The sequence below is a fragment of the Dreissena polymorpha genome, chromosome 4, assembly GCF_020536995.1.
Source record: "Dreissena polymorpha isolate Duluth1 chromosome 4, UMN_Dpol_1.0, whole genome shotgun sequence".
Taxonomy (NCBI): Eukaryota; Metazoa; Mollusca; class Bivalvia; order Myida; family Dreissenidae; genus Dreissena; species Dreissena polymorpha.
In genome coordinates, this window is record NC_068358.1 from 4,011,078 (window position 1) to 4,037,996 (window position 26,919).

General features: G+C 32.9%; 1 protein-coding gene across 1 annotated transcript; it reads left to right on the forward strand.

Moving 5' to 3' along the window:
- Nucleotides 1-23,995, forward strand: LOC127879795 (multiple epidermal growth factor-like domains protein 6). Its single transcript, XM_052426849.1, has 20 exons — nt 1-199; nt 1,021-1,173; nt 2,960-3,091; nt 3,403-3,552; nt 4,800-4,937; nt 6,257-6,409; nt 8,722-8,853; nt 9,165-9,314; nt 10,565-10,702; nt 12,022-12,174; nt 14,487-14,618; nt 14,930-15,079; nt 16,339-16,476; nt 17,796-17,948; nt 20,390-20,521; nt 20,833-20,982; nt 22,250-22,387; nt 23,154-23,340; nt 23,466-23,599; nt 23,817-23,995. The coding sequence occupies exons 1-20, from the start codon at nt 124-126 to the stop codon at nt 23,837-23,839; spliced, it is 2,712 nt and encodes a 903-aa protein (XP_052282809.1). The 5' UTR covers nt 1-123; the 3' UTR covers nt 23,840-23,995.
- Nucleotides 23,996-26,919: the final 2,924 nt, after the last annotated feature.

The window sequence follows — 26,919 nt, forward strand, 5'->3', positions numbered from 1 at the left end:
TAAGTTATAACATGGTGAAAACTGATAACTTTTAAAATTAAAACTTCCTAACACAATAGTTTAAAATCAGTACACGTATTTAACTGATCAGGTTAACATACAAAACTATTAATTTTCAGCATAATGAAGATATTTAGCAGTCTATTAACAGGAATATTTTTCATAATTGGATTGCCGTATTTCGCGCGGAGTACAAGCGGTAAACTTATTTTGCCGATTTTTCATCAATGGTTATCAGTGCATTATATTTGTGTTATGCATGTTATGGCAATTTTGTTTATAAAAGTTATAGTGGAACAGACGTTTTCGGAAACCGAACGTCTTCATTTGATATTACTAAAATCCTATATAACCTCATATATCACACAGTGTGTTGTGTGTTTCAACATGTGTCCAGTTGCGATTCGTATGCCTTAACACATACATGTTAAGTCATACTAAGAAACATGAGTATCTGTTACAACTGATATGTACAAGATTATAATATGTACAAGATTGTAAGGCGAATGCAAATTTGACCAAAAACATTGTTTGTGATCTCAGGAATACGATATTCAATCCATACAGCCTATGAAGGACCGTTAACCATTAAAATAGCTATTTGAAAATTATCAGATAATCGATCCAATATTTGACGAGGTTAAATTTAAATCATTTAGCGTATTAAACGTAAGGGCATTATTATTTGATTTATTTAACAGTGTTGTTTAAATATATTGGACTTGAAGTATCTGTATAGTACACGGAGTCACTTGATAAATGAACGAGAGCTGAGTGACTGGCGTGATGTGAACAAATAACAAAGCATGTATGTACCTATGTAACTATTTTCTTACAACCCGTTTAAATGATACAAAAGCTTATCCTATCAAAATAAATAATTAAACAACAAAAGTTTTAATCAAAAACAGTCAACGTACAAATCTGATATGTGGTGAACCTTTGTTTGTTGACTAGTATGCACTCGGTCCATTATTATCGTAAATAAAATAACATCGTTATGTACGTGGTGCTTTTCAGAATGTCCCGATGGCACATATGGGTTGAACTGTTCACAGACGTGCAGCACACATTGTCGTTATGGAAACGAACCCTGTAACAAAGCAGACGGAAGTTGCCATGATGGATGTGCTACTGGATATGACTATTTTCTAGATACAAAGTGCAACCGAAGTAAAATAATGCTATTCTATAACTGAGGCGTCGGTAGATAACACATATGTTCATTAATTTCAAAGGCACAATCTATTTATACAAGCCAACACAATATAGAGTGATTATATCAGAGTTTAAAATTGAATATATAATCACATTCAAGCACTGCATAATATAAATATTCGTTACATTTAATCAAAACAATTCTTATAAATTATCAACAGATACTCGGGAGATTTCAAAATGATTTAAATATGTTCAATTTGTGCAAAGAAAAACATAGTTAACAGACATGTGATCACAAGCATATACGTATATTGAAAATACACAAACCGTCCGACTATAAAGCAAATGACATGAGGCACAGTATAATATGTTCATTTTTTTCCGACGTCGGTAGTGACAGACACTCGAATGAAGAGTCTGGTGTTTTTTGTATTTCCTTCGAAATTTAAGTTTCCTCATTAATTATGTTGTGGATTTTTTTTCAAAAACTTACTTAAACGCTGATTGTATTTTGATCGTTTACATATTTATATATAAATATTACCACACTTCAGGATACTTATGAGAAACAAAAGCATTTGTATGCCTTAATCAAATTAAATGCATTATTTGGCTATTGAGGATACTGGTTTCACGTGTTAATGCTTTGACTGATATATGCCTGTTTGTACTGAATTCGTTGCATTGTATTTGTATATTTATAGGAAATAATTCAAATAATAAAAGAAGTAAATTGTTTTCTGAAAACGAATATTAGGGATACGGTTTCTGACTGTGCTAAAGTGAAATAAGTTGTAACTGACCGACAAAATCGCATCTATGTCGTTCATTTTTCGTAGGATTAGAATAATGAATGATTTAAGCTTTTATTGGATACTCTTAAAGTAATTTTTCTTGGAAGAACCAGTACGTAATTCTTAACATAGATCTTTAGAATGCTCTAAGAAAGGGAACAAAGCTGGGACCTCTTTATCTCTTGGCTTACCCCGTATCGGCTATACCACAAATAACTCTATGAAGACAGGGGCGCCAGGTATAAATTACGTGTGGTGCAAAGTCCATAGTAATTTTACTTTAACAGAGTAAAAGTCCGAAATACGATTAAAGTTGTATTGTTTCTTGTAAATATTGAGCACACGATAGTTTCCATTTGTAATCAAGTTTCATGGAATACAGGTTTAGTTGGAATGGATCTCCACGTCCGGTCTGCAAGGTTTTCTTTGCTTTTCGAGTAAGGACGAGTAGATACGATAGTGTTTATTTTTTAACAAAGAAACATCTCCACTTGATAAGCATTTTAAATGGGTCAGAGAGGTTTTAGATTGTGATTCTATGCAAATGAGATTCACTGTATTTCCCCCCTCTTTTATAAAGGTTACGTAAGCGCTTCTGTACTTGTCTGCATTCGATGTTTAAGAAAAATCAAATGTCAATTTGACCGATCTGGAGCGTGTTCGATATATAACTCGAACTAGTTTTGTAATTACAGCTGTTATGACAAGTTTGATTTATGTTATAGAAGTAATTCTACAGGAATTATAAAATAAACATCTGGACAAGCTCGGAAAAAATCACGCATACAAATAAATTCAACCATTGTGACAAGAAATAGAGCCGCTCGCAGCGGATTCGATTATAATCATGACGCTAAAATTTGTTCTATCTAATACTTTATGGGAAAGTAAACATTCGTTTTTCGTGTCTCATATTTAGTTCCACAAAGCGTCATATTCATGCTAGTCATATAAAGTGGAAGGCACTAACAACGGATCGATTAATGTTTTTGATATCGCTCCAGAGTGCGCTTCTGGCCATTCCGGGTGGAGGTGTCAACCTTGCGGACACTGCAAAGATTCCGAGTGTGACTGGATGACTGGTGAATGTACCCACGGGTGTGATTCTGGGTGGTGGACACCAATATGCAAAACTGGTATAACTTACTTGTTGATACGTACGCAAAACACGTTGTTATAAATAAGCTGATTAAGTTTGAAATGAACTGCCGAATAAATACAAAGTGAATTTTAGATTTAAGGTACATATGTACAATTCTTTCCAAACATGTCGTTTTGGTATTTAAAATTGTCCTCATTTTTAAATAATACCTTTAGCGCTTTCTTGTATTATACACCTATTTAAAAATTTAAGAAAAAAAGGCTTAATCAAACATTGGCATACACCGTATCTTCAATAAGCAATATTATGATTATGTAAAATTTTACCCTTAACCTTTTATAACAGCATGCGACGACGGCAAATATGGGTTAAACTGTTCACAGTCATGTGGCAAAAACTGCGTTGATCCTCGTTCATGTAACAAAACGAATGGAGCGTGCATTGGTGGATGCCGTCCTGGATATGATTACCAGGAAGACGTGTTTTGCAATATTGGTAATATTTTTGTAAATAAACTTTATGTTAGATTATTTTTGCCAGTTGGTTTACTCTTTGTACAGAAAGTAAAATCATTCTCAATCGTAACTGTTTAGACCGTTAAATTTAAATCAGGTGTGTTTGTTTTATCAGATTTTAATGTGTATGTCGGATGCCATGTTGAAATAACTGTTTTATTGTTTTACATTAACACTCAGGTTCTCAATTTATTATTACAAACGAAACCAAGTTGGAGGTGACATCGATGTTTTTTTGTCATTGAATATTGAATTCAAGTACACTGATTTAATAATTAGTGCTATAAACAATCGGTATTGGTTTGTTCCTGTTTTGACACATGCACATGAGATTGTTTTGACATTGTCAAACGATAAGTCGATTTAAGAATGATCGTGAACACGATGTTTGACTTATCATGACCCAGAGTACTTTATTGAAACATATTCAACTCAAAGTGATGAATATCTACAGGTTGATGATGTGTAATTTCAGATTTATGATTGTAATTACTTTACTTTAACAATAAAATTACATTAACTGTATCGGGGGGAATATTCACTTGCCATATGTATTATGTTTTAAAAGGTAAGCAAACTATTACGGTGAATAAACAATTTAAAATACACAGAAGGACATATACATATTATTTAAGCCAAGGTCACCAACTTTGAACGGTTAATGTCAAGCTTCGAGGTTTAAAAAAATGCTGAATTGTTGGTAAGACCTAACCTTGAATCATAAGCATACACTTATAAAAATAACCCCTTCGTATTGCAATCAAGCTTCAAAGTAAATACCCTTTCGCAAATAATGGCTGTTGACCAGAGCAGGAGTATTTCAAGTATCCTCTAGAGCAAATTAAAAATCATTGTCGTGCATTGCAACCAATTATTTTGCTAACTAGGTTTATTATGTTAAATCTATTGTTTTTTAAAGGGGCCTTTTCACAGATTTTGGCATGTTTTGACGTTTGTCAATAAGTGCTTTCTATTGATAAATGTAAACATTTGATACAAAAAGCTACAGTAAAAAATTAATAATACAATTAAAAAAAGAAAAAAAAGGTAACTCTCACCAGGGCTTGAACCACTACCCCTGGAGTCCTCCTGGAGTGAAAAGTCTACCACTTAGACCACTCGGCCATTCCTCCGATTACAATGCTAGGTGTATTTTATACTTTATATAAGCAATCCTCGTAGTTTTAAGACACTATATATTTTTTATTCAATCAAATTAAATTCCAGCATGCGAACGAGGATACTTTGGACTGAACTGCACTTCAAAGTGCCACTGCAAAGAAGGACTAAATTGTGACCACGTATCTGGGATATGCTCCGGGTCAAGATGTGAACTCGGATGGACTGGCGACAATTGTAGTATACGTATGAATACATTATTAAACGTTAACGAATAGCAATTACTTATAATAATATTAATCTCAGTCTTAAACAACGGAAGAAAAGTTTGACCGTGTTCTTAAATATATGTTCAAAAATAAAATTCTTTAAATAAAAAAGAAAGCTATAAAGTTTATTGTGTTAAATCTCTTCAAAGCAAAACGCTATATTACGTAGTTATTATTCATAGTTGCAGTGCTTTCTATTTCCGATTTCTAAAGCTATGAACAAGCCGACCATCGGTGTTCGTTTGTTTGAAATGCGTGAATTACACAGATACGTGATAGTAATGAAAATCCTTGTCAACATAAAAATAATAAAACAATTGCAGAATGTTTTTCGACCCGAGATAAGGTTCTCTCATCATGATTATAAAAACCATTATTGTATAGAACACTAGCGTTATTACAACAACAACGGCTGAATATTTACATATTAATTCTGTTTCTAATCATAAACATGCTTGCAATTGCTTAAACAATAAAAGTACAAAACATAAGCTTTATTTGGAGGGAAAGTTCATTTACCATCCATAGTCTGTTATAAATGGTAAGCGATCTAAAACCGAGAGAAGACAATCTATATATACTACAACGCAGGACATATACATATCAGTTAAGCTAAAGTCACCAGCTTGGAACGGTTCATGCAAGGTTGGGAGGCTTAAATTAGCTGAGCCGTAAGCAAAACCTTACAATAAATCACAAGCTATCCTTATAAAAATTATTTCTTGGCATGACAATTAAACTATTAAGCTATGCATGGGAGTCCCTTTTAAGATACTTAAATTGCGCGATTGTTAACTGTTGACCAGGGCAACAGAATATCAAGCAACATCTTAAACAAAAAATAACTATCGTCGTGCATCTAAGAACAATAGCCATACATATACGATCCAAACGCAATCTAACAATGCTTATCTGAATAGATTTGTAAATGTTCGATCAATACGTTTTAAAGGCATTTTGAATACAGTACGAACATTCTAGATCACATCTACCAATACAGTTCGCAAATGTTATCATGATGTTTAAACGCTTAACGTGAACAAATACAATACAGCTTAATACATATTCATAGACTCAGTTTATGCAGATTTTAGGTTCACATATTAAAATCATTTTTTTCTCGGTATTGTTTCTATATTTGACTATAATATCAACATATAAGAAACAATATTTTCAGTTAAAAACAGTAAACGTACAAAACTGAGCTGTGGTGGACATTTGTTTGTTGACTAGCATACACTCGGTCCATTATCATCGTCAATGAGATAACATCGTTATGTACGTGGTGCTTTTCAGAATGTCCCGATGGCACATATGGGTTGAACTGTTCACAGACGTGCAGCACACACTGTCGTTATGCGACCCTTCCCTGTAACAAAGAAGACGGAAGGTGCCATGATGAATGTGTACCTGGATATGACTATCATCTAGATTCAAAGTGCACGCAAAGTAAAATTATGCTATATTATAAAAGAGGCGTCGGTAGATAACACATGTGTCAATTAATTTTAAAGGCACAATCTATTTATACAAGCCAACACAATATTGAGTGATCATATCAGAGTTTAAAATTGAATATATAATCATATTCAACCACTGAATAATATAAATTTTCGTTCAATTTAAAGCCACACAACTTATTTGGCATAGTAAATTTAAGTATAATTAAGAAGCATATTTTATCTATGCCAATTAGAATATATATGATGGTTAGAATGTAGAAATTTGTCTTTTTGCGTTTTAAAACTTAAAAATAATCGCGTTTATCAAAATGGACGTATGCGTCTAGAAATCCTTCTTTCGGTTTTAAAAGTGTTACCGTGTGAAATATAATAAATTACTTGCTAACTAGGCTATATATTTAATTTTAGCTATGTCAAATCTGGTAGTAATAAGGTAGAAATCCGTCTTTTTTTGCCATTTCAAACTTAAAAATAATCGCGTTTGTCGAAATTGACCTATACGTAAATAAATCCAACTTTCGGTTTTAAAAGCGGAACCGTTTGAAAAATGATAAATTACTTGCTAACTAGGGTATAGATTTAATGACAATTTCGCACACTTTCAAATTGCATCTATATGTACTGATTAACATGTATTTCATTTGAAGGTGTTTGGCGTTAATCAATACAATACTTATGAATTGTCAACAGATACTCGGAAGTTTTAAAAATGAATTAAAGTTTTCGTTTTGTGCAAAGAAAAACATATTTTACAGACATGTGATCACACACATACACGTATATTGAAAATACACAAACCATCCTACTATAAAGCAAATGACATGAGGCACAGAATAAGTTCATGTTTTTCCCGACGTCGGTAGTGACAGACTCTCGAGGGAAGAGTCTGGTATTTTTGTTTTTCCATCGAAATTTAAGTTTCCTCCTTAATTATATGTTGTGGATTTTTTCCAGAACTTGGTTATTAAAGATACGGCTTAAAATGCTGAAATGCATACTTTCTGTACTGCAATAACCAACTTTCTTGATGGGATATTATGGATGCCGTCTTGATTATAACTTCCTCAAAGGCTCGAAATGAAATGCCGGTCTTGTATTTGATAATGTTACAAATTTAGACTTAAGTGTTTCACTTGTTAATGCTTTGACTGACATATGCCTGTTTGTACTGAATTCGCTAGAATTGTACTTGTATATGTTTAGGAAATAATTCAAATTATAAGGGAAGTTAATTGTTTTCTGAGAAAGAATTTTAAGGATACGGATTCTGACTGTGCTAAACTTAAATAAGTTTTAACTGACCGACAAAATCGCATCTGTTTCGTTCATTTTTTGTAGGATTAGAATAATGAATGCTTATAGCTTTTATAAGTTTCTCTAAAGAAAGTTTTCTTGGAAGAACCAGTACTTAATGTCTTAACATAGATCTTTAGAATGCTCTAAGAAAGGGAACAAAGCTGGAACCTCTTAATGGCTTGGCTACCTTCATATCGGCTATACCACCAATAACTCTATGAAGACAGGGACGCCAGGTATAAATTACGTGTGGTGCAAAGTCCATAGTTATTTTACTTTAACAGAGTAAAAGTCCGAAATACGATTAACGTTGTATTGTTTCTTGTAAATATTGAGCACACGATAGTTTCCATTTGTAATCAAGTTTCATGGAATACAGGTTTAGTTGGAATGGATCTCCACGTCCGGTCTGCAAGGTTTTCTCTGCTTTTTCGAGTAAGGACGAGTAGATACGATATTGTTAATTTTTTAACAAAGAAACATCTCCACTTGATAAGCATTTTAAATGGGTCAGAGAGGTTTTAGATTGTGATTCTATGCAAATGAGACTCACTTTATTTCCCCCCTCTTTTATTAAGGTTACGTAAGCGCTTCTGTACTCATCTGCAATCGATGTTTAAGAAAAATCAAATGTCAATTTGACCGATCTGGAGCGTGAGCGATATATAACTCAAACTAGTTTTGTCATAACAGCTGTTATGACAAGTTTGATTTATGTTAAAGAAGTAATTCTACAGGAATTATAAAATAAACATCTGGACAAGCTCGGAAAAAATCACGCAAACAAATAAATTCAACCATTGTGAAAAGAAATAGAGGCGCTCGCAGCGGATTCGATTATAATCATGACGCTAAAATTTGTTTGATCTAATACTTTATGGGAAAGTAAACATTCGTTTTTCGTGTCTCATATTTAGTTCCACAAAGCGTCATATTCATGCTAGTCATATAAAGTGGAAGGCACTAACAACGGATCGATTAATGTTTTTGATATCGCTCCAGAGTGCGCTTCTGGCCATTCCGGGTGGAGGTGTCAACCTTGCGGACACTGCAAAGATTCCGAGTGTGACTGGATGACTGGTGAATGTACCCACGGGTGTGATTCTGGGTGGTGGACACCAATATGCAAAACTGGTATAACTTACTTGTTGATACGTACGCAAAACACGTTGTTATAAATAAGCTGATTAAGTTTGAAATGAACTGCCGAATAAATACAAAGTGAATTTTAGATTTAAGGTACATATGTACAATTCTTTCCAAACATGTCGTTTTGGTATTTAAAATTGTCCTCATTTTTAAATAATACCTTTAGCGCTTTCTTGTATTATACACCTATTTAAAAATTTAAGAAAAAAAGGCTTAATCAAACATTGGCATACACCGTATCTTCAATAAGCAATATTATGATTCTGTAAAATTTTACCCTTAACCTTTTATAACAGCATGCGACGACGGCAAATATGGGTTAAACTGTTCACAGTCATGTGGCAAAAACTGCGTTGATCCTCGTTCATGTAACAAAACGAATGGAGCGTGCATTGGTGGATGCCGTCCTGGATATGATTACCAGGAAGACGTGTTTTGCAATATTGGTAATATTTTTGTAAATAAACTTTATGTTAGATTATTTTTGCCAGTTGGTTTACTCTTTGTACAGAAAGTAAAATCATTCTCAATCGTAACTGTTTTGACCGTTAAATTTAAATCAGGTGTGTTTGTTTTATCAGATTTTAATGTGTATGTCGGGTGCCATGTTGAAATAACTGTTTTATTGTTTTACATTAACACTCAGGTTCTCAATTTATTATTACAAACGAAACCAAGTTGGAGGTGACATCGATGTTTTTTTGTCATTGAATATTGAATTAAAGTACACTGATTTAATAATTAGTGCTATAAACAATCGGTATTGGTTTGTTCCTGTTTTGACACATGCACATGAGAAAAAAATAAATGACATTGTCAAACGATAAGTCGATTTAAGAATGATCGTGAACACGATGTTTGACTTATCATGACCCAGAGTACTTTATTGAAACATATTCAACTCAAAGTGATGAATATCTACAGGTTGATGATGTGTAATTTCAGATTTATGATTGTAATTACTTTACTTTAACAATAAAATTACATTAACTGTATCGGGGGGAATATTCACTTGCCATATGTATTATGTTTTAAAAGGTAAGCAAACTATTACGGTAAATAAACAATTTAAAATACACAGAAGGACATATACATATTATTTAAGCCAAGGTCACCAACTTTGAACGGTTAATGTCAAGCTTCGAGGTTTAAAAAAATGCTGAATTGTTGGTAAGACCTAACCTTGAATCATAAGCATACACTTATAAAAATAACCCCTTCGTATTGCAATCAAGCTTCAAAGTAAATACCCTTTCGCAAATAATGGCTGTTGACCAGAGCAGGAGAATTTCAAGTATCCTCTAGAGCAAATTAAAAATCATTGTCGTGCATTGCAACCAATTATTTTGCTAACTAGGTTTATTATGTTAAATCTATTGTTTTTTAAAGGGGCCTTTTCACAGATTTTGGCATGTTTTGACGTTTGTCAATAAGTGCTTTCTATTGATAAATGTAAACATTTGATACAAAAAGCTACAGTAAAAAATTAATAATACAATTAAAAAAAGAAAAAAAGGTAACTCTCACCAGGGCTTGAACCACTACCCCTGGAGTCCTCCTGGAGTGAAAAGTCTACCACTTAGACCACTCGGCCATTCCTCCGATTACAATGCTAGGTGTATTTTATACTTTATATAAGCAATCCTCGTAGTTTTAAGACACTATATATTTTTTATTCAATCAAATTAAATTCCAGCATGCGAACGAGGATACTTTGGACTGAACTGCACTTCAAAGTGCCACTGCAAAGAAGGACTAAATTGTGACCACGTATCTGGGATATGCTCCGGGTCAAGATGTGAACTCGGATGGACTGGCGACAATTGTAGTATACGTATGAATACATTATTAAACGTTAACGAATAGCAATTACTTATAATAATATTAATCTCAGTCTTAAACAACGGAAGAAAAGTTTGACCGTGTTCTTAAATATATGTTCAAAAATAAAATTCTTTAAATAAAAAAGAAAGCTATAAAGTTTATTGTGTTAAATCTCTTCAAAGCAAAACGCTATATTACGTAGTTATTATTCATAGTTGCAGTGCTTTCTATTTCCGATTTCTAAAGCTATGAACAAGCCGACCATCGGTGTTCGTTTGTTTGAAATGCGTGAATTACACAGATACGTGATAGTAATGAAAATCCTTGTCAACATAAAAATAATAAAACAATTGCAGAATGTTTTTCGACCCGAGATAAGGTTCTCTCATCATGATTATAAAAACCATTATTGTATAGAACACTAGCGTTATTACAACAACAACGGCTGAATATTTACATATTAATTCTGTTTCTAATCATAAACATGCTTGCAATTGCTTAAACAATAAAAGTACAAAACATAAGCTTTATTTGGAGGGAAAGTTCATTTACCATCCATAGTCTGTTATAAATGGTAAGCGATCTAAAACCGAGAGAAGACAATCTATATATACTACAACGCAGGACATATACATATCAGTTAAGCTAAAGTCACCAGCTTGGAACGGTTCATGCAAGGTTGGGAGGCTTAAATTAGCTGAGCCGTAAGCAAAACCTTACAATAAATCACAAGCTATCCTTATAAAAATTATTTCTTGGCATGACAATTAAACTATTAAGCTATGCATGGGAGTCCCTTTTAAGATACTTAAATTGCGCGATTGTTAACTGTTGACCAGGGCAACAGAATATCAAGCAACATCTTAAACAAAAAATAACTATCGTCGTGCATCTAAGAACAATAGCCATACATATACGATCCAAACGCAATCTAACAATGCTTATCTGAATAGATTTGTAAATGTTCGATCAATACGTTTTAAAGGCATTTTGAATACAGTACGAACATTCTAGATCACATCTACCAATACAGTTCGCAAATGTTATCATGATGTTTAAACGCTTAACGTGAACAAATACAATACAGCTTAATACATATTCATAGACTCAGTTTATGCAGATTTTAGGTTCACATATTAAAATCATTTTTTTCTCGGTATTGTTTCTATATTTGACTATAATATCAACATATAAGAAACAATATTTTCAGTTAAAAACAGTAAACGTACAAAACTGAGCTGTGGTGGACATTTGTTTGTTGACTAGCATACACTCGGTCCATTATCATCGTCAATGAGATAACATCGTTATGTACGTGGTGCTTTTCAGAATGTCCCGATGGCACATATGGGTTGAACTGTTCACAGACGTGCAGCACACACTGTCGTTATGCGACCCTTCCCTGTAACAAAGAAGACGGAAGGTGCCATGATGAATGTGTACCTGGATATGACTATCATCTAGATTCAAAGTGCACGCAAAGTAAAATTATGCTATATTATAAAAGAGGCGTCGGTAGATAACACATGTGTCAATTAATTTTAAAGGCACAATCTATTTATACAAGCCAACACAATATTGAGTGATCATATCAGAGTTTAAAATTGAATATATAATCATATTCAACCACTGAATAATATAAATTTTCGTTCAATTTAAAGCCACACAACTTATTTGGCATAGTAAATTTAAGTATAATTAAGAAGCATATTTTATCTATGCCAATTAGAATATATATGATGGTTAGAATGTAGAAATTTGTCTTTTTGCGTTTTAAAACTTAAAAATAATCGCGTTTATCAAAATGGACGTATGCGTCTAGAAATCCTTCTTTCGGTTTTAAAAGTGTTACCGTGTGAAATATAATAAATTACTTGCTAACTAGGCTATATATTTAATTTTAGCTATGTCAAATCTGGTAGTAATAAGGTAGAAATCCGTCTTTTTTTGCCATTTCAAACTTAAAAATAATCGCGTTTGTCGAAATTGACCTATACGTAAATAAATCCAACTTTCGGTTTTAAAAGCGGAACCGTTTGAAAAATGATAAATTACTTGCTAACTAGGGTATAGATTTAATGACAATTTCGCACACTTTCAAATTGCATCTATATGTACTGATTAACATGTATTTCATTTGAAGGTGTTTGGCGTTAATCAATACAATACTTATGAATTGTCAACAGATACTCGGAAGTTTTAAAAATGAATTAAAGTTTTCGTTTTGTGCAAAGAAAAACATATTTTACAGACATGTGATCACACACATACACGTATATTGAAAATACACAAACCATCCTACTATAAAGCAAATGACATGAGGCACAGAATAAGTTCATGTTTTTCCCGACGTCGGTAGTGACAGACTCTCGAGGGAAGAGTCTGGTAGTTTTGTTTTTCCATCGAAATTTAAGTTTCCTCCTTAATTATATGTTGTGGATTTTTTCCAGAACTTGGTTATTAAAGATACGGCTTAAAATGCTGAAATGCATACTTTCTGTACTGCAATAACCAACTTTCTTGATGGGATATTATGGATGCCGTCTTGATTATAACTTCCTCAAAGGCTCGAAATGAAATGCCGGTCTTGTATTTGATAATGTTACAAATTTAGACTTAAGTGTTTCACTTGTTAATGCTTTGACTGACATATGCCTGTTTGTACTGAATTCGCTAGAATTGTACTTGTATATGTTTAGGAAATAATTCAAATTATAAGGGAAGTTAATTGTTTTCTGAGAAAGAATTTTAAGGATACGGATTCTGACTGTGCTAAACTTAAATAAGTTTTAACTGACCGACAAAATCGCATCTGTTTCGTTCATTTTTTGTAGGATTAGAATAATGAATGCTTATAGCTTTTATAAGTTTCTCTAAAGAAAGTTTTCTTGGAAGAACCAGTACTTAATGTCTTAACATAGATCTTTAGAATGCTCTAAGAAAGGGAACAAAGCTGGAACCTCTTAATGGCTTGGCTACCTTCATATCGGCTATACCACCAATAACTCTATGAAGACAGGGACGCCAGGTATAAATTACGTGTGGTGCAAAGTCCATAGTTATTTTACTTTAACAGAGTAAAAGTCCGAAATACGATTAACGTTGTATTGTTTCTTGTAAATATTGAGCACACGATAGTTTCCATTTGTAATCAAGTTTCATGGAATACAGGTTTAGTTGGAATGGATCTCCACGTCCGGTCTGCAAGGTTTTCTCTGCTTTTTCGAGTAAGGACGAGTAGATACGATATTGTTAATTTTTTAACAAAGAAACATCTCCACTTGATAAGCATTTTAAATGGGTCAGAGAGGTTTTAGATTGTGATTCTATGCAAATGAGACTCACTTTATTTCCCCCCTCTTTTATTAAGGTTACGTAAGCGCTTCTGTACTCATCTGCAATCGATGTTTAAGAAAAATCAAATGTCAATTTGACCGATCTGGAGCGTGAGCGATATATAACTCGAACTAGTTTTGTCATAACAGCTGTTATGACAAGTTTGATTTATGTTAAAGAAGTAATTCTACAGGAATTATAAAATAAACATCTGGACAAGCTCGGAAAAAATCACGCAAACAAATAAATTCAACCATTGTGACAAGAAATAGAGGCGCTCGCAGCGGATTCGATTATAATCATGACGCTAAAATTTGTTTTATCTAATACTTTATGGGAAAGTAAACATTCGTTTTTCGTGTCTCATATTTAGTTCCACAAAGCGTCATATTCATGCTAGTCATATAAAGTGGAAGGCACTAACAACGGATCGATTAATGTTTTTGATATCGCTCCAGAGTGCGCTTCTGGCCATTCCGGGTGGAGGTGTCAACCTTGCGGACACTGCAAAGATTCCGAGTGTGACTGGATGACTGGTGAATGTACCCACGGGTGTGATTCTGGGTGGTGGACACCAATATGCAAAACTGGTATAACTTACTTGTTGATACGTACGCAAAACACGTTGTTATAAATAAGCTGATTAAGTTTGAAATGAACTGCCGAATAAATACAAAGTGAATTTTAGATTTAAGGTACATATGTACAATTCTTTCCAAACATGTCGTTTTGGTATTTAAAATTGTCCTCATTTTTAAATAATACCTTTAGCGCTTTCTTGTATTATACACGTATTTAAAAATTTAAGAAAAAAAGGCTTAATCAAACATTGGCATACACCGTATCTTCAATAAGCAATATTATGATTATGTAAAATTTTACCCTTAACCTTTTATAACAGCATGCGACGACGGCAAATATGGGTTAAACTGTTCACAGTCATGTGGCAAAAACTGCGTTGATCCTCGTTCATGTAACAAAACGAATGGAGCGTGCATTGGTGGATGCCGTCCTGGATATGATTACCAGGAAGACGTGTTTTGCAATATTGGTAATATTTTTGTAAATAAACTTTATGTTAGATTATTTTTGCCAGTTGGTTTACTCTTTGTACAGAAAGTAAAATCATTCTCAATCGTAACTGTTTTGACCGTTAAATTTAAATCAGGTGTGTTTGTTTTATCAGATTTTAATGTGTATGTCGGGTGCCATGTTGAAATAACTGTTTTATTGTTTTACATTAACACTCAGGTTCTCAATTTATTATTACAAACGAAACCAAGTTGGAGGTGACATCGATGTTTTTTTGTCATTGAATATTGAATTAAAGTACACTGATTTAATAATTAGTGCTATAAACAATCGGTATTGGTTTGTTCCTGTTTTGACACATGCACATGAGAAAAAAATAAATGACATTGTCAAACGATAAGTCGATTTAAGAATGATCGTGAACACGATGTTTGACTTATCATGACCCAGAGTACTTTATTGAAACATATTCAACTCAAAGTGATGAATATCTACAGGTTGATGATGTGTAATTTCAGATTTATGATTGTAATTACTTTACTTTAACAATAAAATTACATTAACTGTATCGGGGGGAATATTCACTTGCCATATGTATTATGTTTTAAAAGGTAAGCAAACTATTACGGTGAATAAACAATTTAAAATACACAGAAGGACATATACATATTATTTAAGCCAAGGTCACCAACTTTGAACGGTTAATGTCAAGCTTCGAGGTTTAAAAAAATGCTGAATTGTTGGTAAGACCTAACCTTGAATCATAAGCATACACTTATAAAAATAACCCCTTCGTATTGCAATCAAGCTTCAAAGTAAATACCCTTTCGCAAATAATGGCTGTTGACCAGAGCAGGAGAATTTCAAGTATCCTCTAGAGCAAATTAAAAATCATTGTCGTGCATTGCAACCAATTATTTTGCTAACTAGGTTTATTATGTTAAATCTATTGTTTTTTAAAGGGGCCTTTTCACAGATTTTGGCATGTTTTGACGTTTGTCAATAAGTGCTTTCTATTGATAAATGTAAACATTTGATACAAAAAGCTCCAGTAAAAAATTAAGAATACAATTAAAAAAAGAAAAAAAAGGTAACTCTCAGCAGGGCTCGAACCACTGACCCCTGGAGTCCTCCTGGAGTGAAAAGTCTACCACTTAGACCACTCGGCCATTCCTCCGATTACAATGCTAGGTGTATTTTATATTTTATATAAGCAATCCTCGTATTTTATAATATATAGACACTATATATTTTTTATTCAATCAAATTAAATTCCAGCATGCGAACGAGGATACTTTGGACTGAACTGCACTTCAAAGTGCCACTGCAAAGAAGGACTAAATTGTGACCACGTATCTGGGATATGCTCCGGGTCAAGATGTGAACTCGGATGGACTGGCGACAATTGTAGTATACGTATGAATACATTATTAAACGTTAACGAATAGCAAATACTTATAAAAATATTAATCTCAGTCTTAAACAACGGAAGAAAAGTTTGACCGTGTTCTTAAATTTATGTTCAAAAATAAAATTCTTTAAATAAAAAAGAAAGCTATAAAGTTTATTGTGTTAAATCTCTTCAAAGCAAAACGCTATATTACGTAGTTATTATTCATAGTTGCAGTGCTTTCTATTTCCGATTTCTAAAGCTATGAACAAGCCGACCATCGGTGTTCGTTTGTTTGAAATGCGTGAATTACACAGATAAGTGATAGTAATGAAAATCCTTGTCAACATTAAAATAATAAAACAATTGCAGAATGTTTTTCGACCCGAGATAAGGTTCTCTCATCATGATTATAAAAACCATTATTGTATAGAACACTAGCGTTATTACAACAACAACGGCTGAATATTTACATATTAATTCTGTTTCTAATCATAAACATGCTTGCAATTGCTTAAACAATAAAAGTACAAAACATAAGCTTTATTTGGAGGGAAAGTTCATTTACCATCCATAGTCTGTTATAAATGGTAAGCGATCTAAAACCGAGAGAAGACAATCTATATATACTACAACGCAGGACATATACATATCAGTTAAGCTAAAGTCACCAGCTTGGAACGGTTCATGCAAGGTTGGGAGGCTTAAATTAGCTGAGCCGTAAGCAAAACCTTACAATAAATCACAAGCTATCCTTATAAAAATTATTTCTTGGCATGACAATTAAACTATTAAGCTATGCATGGGAGTCCCTTTTAAGATACTCAAATTGCGCGATTGTTAACTGTTGACCAGGGCAACAGAATATCAAGCAACATCTTAAACAAAAAATAACTATCGTCGTGCATCTAAGAACAATAGCCATACATATACGATCCAAACGCAATCTAACAATGCTTATCTGAATAGATTTGTAAATGTTCGATCAATACGTTTTAAAGGCATTTTGAATACAGTACGAACATTCTAGATCACATCTACCAATACAGTTCGCAAATGTAATCATGATGTTTAAACGCTTAACGTGAACAAATACAATACAACTAAATACATATTCATAGACTCAGTTTATGCAGATTTTAGGTTCACATATTAAAATCATTTTTTTCTCGGTATTGTTTCTGTATTTGACTATAATATCAACATATAAGAAACAATATTTTCAGTTAAAAACAGTAAACGTACAAAACTGAGCTGTGGTGGACATTTGTTTGTTGACTAGCATACACTCGGTCCATTATCATCGTCAATGAAATAACATCGTTATGTACGTGGTGCTTTTCAGAATGTCCCGATGGCACATATGGGTTGAACTGTTCACAGACGTGCAGCACACACTGTCGTTATGCGACCCTTCCCTGTAACAAAGAAGACGGAAGGTGCCATGATGAATGTGTACCTGGATATGACTATCATCTAGATTCAAAGTGCACTCAAAGTAAAATTATGCTATATTATAAAAGAGGCGTCGGTAGATAACACATATGTCAATTAATTTTAAAGGCACAATCTATTTATACAAGCCAACACAATATTGAGTGATCATATCAGAGTTTAAAATTGAATATATAATCATATTCAACCACTGAATAATATAAATTTTCGTTCAATTTAAAGCCACACAACTTATTTGGCATAGTAAATTTAAGTATAATTAAGAAGCATATTTTATCTATGCCAATTAGAATATATATGATGGTTAGAATGTAGAAATTTGTCTTTTTGCGTTTTAAACTTAAAAATAATCGCGTTTATCAAAATGGACGTATGCGTCTAGAAATCCTTCTTTCGGTTTTAAAAGTGTTACCGTGTGAAATATAATAAATTACTTGCTAACTAGGCTATATATTTAATTTAAGCTATGTCAAATAGAATATATCTGGTGGTAATAAGGTAGAAATCCGTCTTTTTTTGCCATTTCAAACTTAAAAATAATCGCGTTTGTCGAAATTGACCTATACGTAAATAAATCCAACTTTCGGTTTTAAAAGCGGAACCGTTTGAAAAATGATAAATTACTTGCTAACTAGGATATAGATTTAATGACAATTTCGCACACTTTCAAATTGCATCTATATGTACTGATTAACATGTATTTCATTTCAAGGTGTTTGGCTTTAATCAATACAATACTTATGAATTGTCAACAGATAATCGGAAGTTTTCAAAATGAATTAAAGTTTTCGTTTTGTGCAAAGAAAAACATATTTTACAGACATGTGATCACACACATAGACGTATATTGAAAATACACAAACCATCCTACTATAAAGCAAATGACATGAGGCACAGTATACGTTCATGTTTTTCCCGAGGTCGGTAGTGACAGACTCTCGAGGGAAGAGTCTGGTATTTTTGTTTTTCCCTCGAAATTTAAGTTTCCTCCTTAATTATATGTTGTGGATTTTTTCCAGAACTTAATTAAACGCTGATAGTACTTTGATTGTTTACAGATTTATTAATAAATATGACCACACATCAGGATACGTATGTGAAACAAAAGCATCTTTATGCCTAAATCAAAGTAAAATGCATTATTTGGTTATTGAAGATACGGCTTAAAATGCTGAAATGCATATTTTCTGTACTTCAATAACCAACTTTCGTGATGGGATATTAGGGATGCCGTCTTGATTATAACTTCCTCAAAGGCTCGAAATGAAATGCCGGTTTTGTATTTGATAATGTTACAAATTTAGACTTAAGTGTTTCACTTGTTAATGCTTTGACTGACATATGCCTGTATGTACTGAATTCGCTAAAATTGTACTTGTATATGTTTAGGAAATAATTCAAATTATAAGGGAAGTTAATTGTTTTCTGAGAAAGAATTTTAAGGATACGGGTTCTGACTGTGCTAAACTTAGATAAGTGTTAACTGATCGACAAAATCGCATCTGTTTCGTTCACTTTTTGTAGGATTAGAATAATGAATGCTTATAGCTTTTATAAGTTTCTCTAAAGAAAGTTTTCTTGGAAGAACCAGTACTTAATGTCTTAACATAGATCTTTAGAATGCTCTAAGAAAGGGAACAAAGCTGGAACCTCTCTATGGCTTGGCTACCTTCATATCGGCTATACCACCAATAACTCTATGAAGACAGGGACGCCAGGTATAAATTACGTGTGGTGCAAAGTCCATAGTTATTTTACTTTAACAGAGTAAAAGTCCGAAATACGATTAACGTTGTATTGTTTCTTGTAAATATTGAGCACACGATAGTTTCCATGTGTAATCAAGTTTCATAAAATACAGGTTTAGTTGGAATGGATCTCCACGTCCGGTCTGCAAGGTTTTCCCTGCTTTTTCGAGTAAGGACGAGTAGATACGATAGTGTTTATTTTTTAACAAAGAAACATCTCCACTTGATAAGCATTTTAAATGGGTCAGAGAGGTTTTAGATTGTGATTCTATGCAAATGAGACTCACTTTATTTCCCCCCTCTTTTATTAAGGTTACGTAAGCGCTTCTGTACTCGTCTGCATTCGATGTTTAAGAAAAATCAAATGTCAATTTGACCGATCTGGAGCGTGAGCGATATATAACTCGAACTAGTTTTGTCATAAAAGCTGTTATGACAAGTTTGATTTATGTTAAAGAAGTAATTCTACAGGAATTATAAAATAAACATCTGGACAAGCTCGGAAAAAATCACGCATACAAATAAATTCAACCATTGTGACAAGAAATAGAGCCGCTCGCAACGGATTCGATTATAATCATGACGCTAAAATTTGTTTTATCTAATACTTTATGGGAAAGTAAACATTCGTTTTTCGTGTCTCATATTTAGTTCCACAAAGCGTCATATTCATGCTAGTCATATAAAGTGGAAGGCACTAACAACGGATCGATTAATGTTTTTGATATCGCTCCAGAGTGCGCTTCTGGCCATTCCGGGTGGAGGTGTCAACCTTGCGGACACTGCAAAGATTCCGAGTGTGACTGGATGACTGGTGAATGTACCCACGGGTGTGATTCTGGGTGGTGGACACCAATATGCAAAACTGGTATAACTTACTTGTTGATACGTACGCAAAACACGTTGTTATAAATAAGCTGATTAAGTTTGAAATGAACTGCCGAATAAATACAAAGTGAATTTTAGATTTAAGGTACATATGTACAATTCTTTCCAAACATGTCGTTTTGGTATTTAAAATTGTCCTCATTTTTAAATAATACCTTTAGCGCTTTCTTGTATTATACACCTATTTAAAAATTTAAGAAAAAAAGGCTTAATCAAACATTGGCATACACCGTATCTTCAATAAGCAATATTATGATTCTGTAAAATTTTACCCTTAACCTTTTATAACAGCATGCGACGACGGCAAATATGGGTTAAACTGTTCACAGTCATGTGGCAAAAACTGCGTTGATCCTCGTTCATGTAACAAAACGAATGGAGCGTGCATTGGTGGATGCCGTACTGGATATGATTACCAGGAAGACGTGTTTTGCAATATTGGTAATATTTTTGTAAATAAACTTTATGTTAGATTATTTTTGCCAGTTGGTTTACTCTTTGTACAGAAAGTAAAATCATTCTCAATCGTAACTGTTTTGACCGTTAAATTTAAATCAGGTGTGTTTGTTTTATCAGATTTTAATGTGTATGTCGGGTGCCATGTTGAAATAACTGTTTTATTGTTTTACATTAACACTCAGGTTCTCAATTTATTATTACAAACGGAACCAAGTTGGAGGTGACATCGATGTTTTTTTGTCATTGAATATTGAATTAAAGTACACTGATTTAATAATTAGTGCTATAAACAATCGGTATTGGTTTGTTCCTGTTTTGACACATGCACATGAGAAAAAATAAATGACATTGTCAAACGATAAGTCGATTTAAGAATGATCGTGAACACGATGTTTGACTTATCATGACCCAGAGTACTTTATTGAAACATATTCAACTCAAAGTGATGAATATCTACAGGTTGATGATGTGTCATTTCAGATTTATGATTGTAATTACTTTACTTAAACAATACAATTACATTAACTGTATCGGGAGGAATATTCACTTGCCATATGTATTATGTTTTAAATGGTAAGCAAACTATTACGGTGAATAAACAATTTAAAATACACAGAAGGACATATACATATTATTAAAGCCAAGTTCACCAACTTTGAACGGTTAATGTCAAGCTTCGAGGTTTAAAAAAATGCTGAATTGTTGGTAAGACCTAACCTTGAATCATAAGCATACACTTATAAAAAATAACCCCTTCGTATTGCAATCAAGCTTCAACAGTAATGCATGGTGATATCCCCAAGACCCTTTCGCAAATAATGGCTGTTGACCAGAGCAGGAGAATTTCAAGTATTCTCTAGAGCAAATTAAAAATCATTGTCGTGCATTGCAACCAATTATTTTGCTAACTAGGTTTATTATGTTAAATCTATTGTTTTTTAAAGGGGCCTTTTCACAGATTTTGGCATGTTTTGACGTTTGTCAATAAGTGCTTTCTATTGATAAATGTACACATTTGATACAAAAAGCTCCAGTAAAAAATTAAGAATACAATTAAAAAAAGAAAAAAAGGTAACTCTCAGCAGGGCTCGAACCACTGACCCCTGGAGTTCTGGAGTGAAAAGTCTACCACTTAGACCACTCGGCCATTCTTCCGATTACAATGCTAGGTGTATTTTATACTTTATATAAGCAATCCTCGTAGTTTTAAGACAATATATATTTTTTATTCAATCAAATTAAATTCCAGCATGCGAACGAGGATACTTTGGACTTAACTGCACTTCAAAGTGCCACTGCAAAGAAGGACTACATTGTGACCACGTATCTGGGATATGTTCCGGGTCAAGATGTGAACTCGGATGGACTGGCTACAATTGTAGTATACGTATGAATACATTATTAAACTTAAACGAATAGCAATTTGCTTTGCAAAAATATTAAACTCAATATTAAAGTACGGAGGTCAAGTTTGACCGTGTTCTAATTTGTTACTTCAATAATAGAATTCTCGAATTTAAAAAGGAAGATATACATTTTGTTGTTTGTGTTAAATCGCTTCAAAGTACACCGCTTTTTATTATTTAATGCTACAGTACTTAAAGCCACACACCTTGAAATGAACTACATTTTAATCAATACATATAGACGCAATTTGAAAGTGTGCAAAAGTGTCATTAAATCCATAGCCTAGTTAGCAAGTAATTTATTTATATATGTTTTATTTTAAAACCGAAAGTAGGATTTCTCTACGTATACATACATTTTGACAAACGCGATTATTTTTAAGTTTTAAGCGCAAAAAATACGGATTTCTACCTTGTAACCACCAGATATATTCTAATTGAAATAGATAAAATTAAATATGTAGCCTAATTAGCTAGTAATTTATTATATTTCAAACGGTACCGTTTTTAAAACCGAAAGTAGGATTTCTAGACGTATACGTCCATTTCGACAAACGCGATTATTTTAAAGTGCAAAATAGACGGATTTCTACCTTGTAACCACCACATATATTCTAATTGGCATAGATAAAATATGTTTCTTATTTATACTTATATTTACTATGCCAAGTATTTCATTTCAAGTTGTGTGACTTTAAGATTTTTTGCTAAGTGTTTTAACACTGTCATTGGTAATTTTCTTTGTAGAACTAGTGACGAATGAGACAACAGCTCAAGAACCCGTAAAGCCGTTATCTTCAATATTGTCAATGAAAGACAACTATATTAAACTTTTATTAATTATAATATCAGTGATATCAACGGTCCTGGGACTTTTTAGCGCAGCCTTTATATTAATGTTCTGCATTAAACGTTCGAGAAGGATAAAAGAGAAGTATATTCATTTTTATAAGCTTTATTATTTTTTTCAACTCCACATTGATATTGGCATTTTCTATTCGTTAAGCAATATTCGCGCAAAACGTCTTTAATGTAAATTCTTTTTTTGTGTTCCCATAGGCCATCCGCAAACTCTGATAGTTCCACAAAATCCTTGAATCTGACGTCTACATCCACAATTATATATGGTGCTCTATCGATAACAGCACAAATATCTACTGACGATGAGCAGGTGCAAATGAGCTCAGATGCATGTACGTACGCAGAAAATTGATAGGCATCCGATTGTGTGTTTAGTATTTGCATCTTCAACAAATGGTTAAAACAGTTTCATGAACATTATGGTTGCGTTGTTTATTTTATGTTTTTATAATACTGATATTGATAAACACCATTGTGCCCATTAGTTGTAATGTATTTACTTTTTTTATCAACGGAAAACTTGTCATGACCTAGTTTTACTCTTTGTAGGTGAATCCGATTCTCCCGAGTAGTGGCTCGTTCGAATATAAGGACGTACATCCTGCTTTTATAGCGAACAAGTGTACTTGAAGGAACCACTTATGTCATAAAATCGAGTTGTCTGAAGTATTAACATAGAACTAAACTCAATTTTTTAAATTAATAAACAAAAATGTATGACTGTTTTATTCGGTGTTTGTTATTCAATTCTTAGTACGCGTAAGGTTATAGGGATTGTCTGTGACACTATCAGCATTACGTACACGTGATCTTTTACGTCGTATAATGAAGACACGTTCTAAACATCATGGTGTTTTGCGATTTGTTTCAATGAAAAGGTAGATAACAGTGTTTTAAGATATTTTTGAAAGGTATATGCATTAATCTTAACATCGAGGCAGATCTTTACTTTACGAAAGGATAACTTATAGTAAACATAATATGTTTATAAAGACGTTTGTTGCGTTAAGCTTGGGAAAAACCGGTTTGAAAACAGTGATCGTCACGATTTCTAGTATCCATGAATATGTTCAACTGGTTCGAAATTGTTTTTAGACCATTTCACTAAGATGTTGAAATATTGATAATTTTAGCAGTTATGTAATAGGAGCGTTCTTTAGCTACTTATTGGACCTGTTGGTGTTATACCTCGAAATTAATGGGCTTCCTGCTTTCGTGAAGAAATAACCAGCATAGATCCATAAATCAATAGATTCCGATTATATTCCATGGAAAAAACTGGTCTTTGATAAACAATTTAAATGTTACAGGCACCAGTAGCGTTGAAAATCGATCTGCTCATTTTACAAGCATTCTTCGTATTTGTTTCATTCTAAGCAACCAATGTTCACATTTAAATTAGAGTTTTTCAAATATCGCGTGTGTGAATGCCCCGCTAACCATTGCATTTGACATTAACATTAAAAAGCGTTTTTTTATCATAAAAATGTATTCATTATATTCATGTGCATGCTCTGTGGTGAAAGCGTTTCCAAATTGTATAGTTAAAGATACATGATCATACCAATACACTAATTGAATGTTAAAGCGTCATAAAAAAAACAATCGAATACGTATCGACCGACCATTCGATCAAACCACGGACAGGTGCGATTGGACATACATCTTATGATAACTATTTTTTACAAAGTCCGTTCTTTTTTCTGGACCAGAACTTGCTTTTTTACAATAAAGGTTAAACATATTAACAACGCAACAGTTTACTTTCAGATATGTACTTATGGCAATTAGACATTTTACTATTATATTCTCATACCCACACAGAACATGCTCGGTATTACACGTTGACAGATTTTGTTGAATATTTTGTGAAAGTACACGTGAGAATTACTTTTATATCTAAAAATTAATTTCATGTGAGTTGGAGATAACGTTAACATATCTTTGACAGTTGTATATATATGAACTATAAACTAACGGTTTATGTGCGTTGTTCGTAATTGTGTATATCGAACAGTTCGATAGCCCCATTCATGTTAAAAAGAAATTTCAAAATTTATAGAACGACCAGATGAGTACTTTTGGGGTTTACAATTTAAAACAACTTATTTATAAATATCAATTTCTCATTTATAGTCGTCATAATGTTTATATTAACAAATCGAAACTATATTGCATCTAGAGGAACTGATAATAAGCATCTCAAAAACGATCTTTATTTAATTAGGCACGTGATTAATTGTCGTACAATTGTACATAGTAAGAACACATATAAAGCGCTTACACCAATCATTAAAAGTATTATAAATCTAAACATAGCATTTGAAGGTGTGATAAGGTGTGAAACCTTTTAAAGATTTATCTCAACATATGGACATGTGATTTAAAATTAGCCTCAAAGATTCACAATTCAAATGAAGATAGATACAATAATTTGTTTTAATTTAATGACAAATACAGAACAAAATGTTCTTATTGGAACCATACAGATAACTTACCGCGAAATGAAACATAGAAGGTGTCAACGTTTTCTGATTCTGGTCTTCAATTTTAGAGGTTTTGATATGAATCATCATATAATGTGATATTCAGATCGTCGTAATGCCCGATCTCAAGAAAGCAAATCGTCATGTAATTTCACATCGACAATTCCTCTGCATCTTCAAGTCCTAGGCACCATGAACTGTTAAGGCATCTATCCTTACCGAATGCACGTCAACTATATCAAAGATTGTTGAAGGCGGCGATAGGATTAGTCATATGAAAGTGCCCACGCCGCATAGATGTTATGTTAAAAGGCAATTCGGTCTTTTCGTAACTAAGAAGTTGTCTCCCATTCGGGTAGGTTTCACGAGTATCCCGGGTAAAAAGCGGTCCGTCTAAAATGCGTATATGACTCATAGCCGCGGATATGACCGAAAAGTGCGGATATGGACGAATACAGGCAATACCGACACTTTTTCTGCAATGTTTATTTCAATATTTAATTAAAAAATACACAATATGTGTTAAATATGTTAGTATTGTCTCAAAATATGACAATGTAATAGACATTATCATTTGTCCAACTCTAAATTCATATCCGCGAACATGACGAAGTGCCAGAAGATTGTTTTAGGGCTACACACCACAAACAATATAACCACACCGACACCACATATGATTTGTTGTATAAGTTTACATAATGTTTATATAATATACTGAATGTATTATTATTCTTGATGTCGTCTTAAAACTTTAGTATTTAGATATACAATATGCTTTAGAAAATAGTAAAGTATTTTTGGGCCGATTATCGCCAGACTACAAGTAATTAATGATGTTACTTTTCCCTGGTTATATTTTTATTTGAATACAAAATGTTGAATTTATTTGAATATACTGAATGTAATGAATGCAGTAAATATTGTTCGAAATGTCACTGTTTCAAGTGGCATTTTTCATTTGAAAATAAATGATGATTTCAAATGCGCGAATATGATAAATTTTAATAGAATTCATATTTTCAAGTGATAACTTTTTTAAATACACGCGCTTAGTAATATTTACAACCGGAAGTAAACAATACCTACCCGCACGAACGACAACTATTGTTCATGCTTAATTACGAAAAGACCGAAACTGTGAAAAAAGCATAAAATAAAAAAGAAAA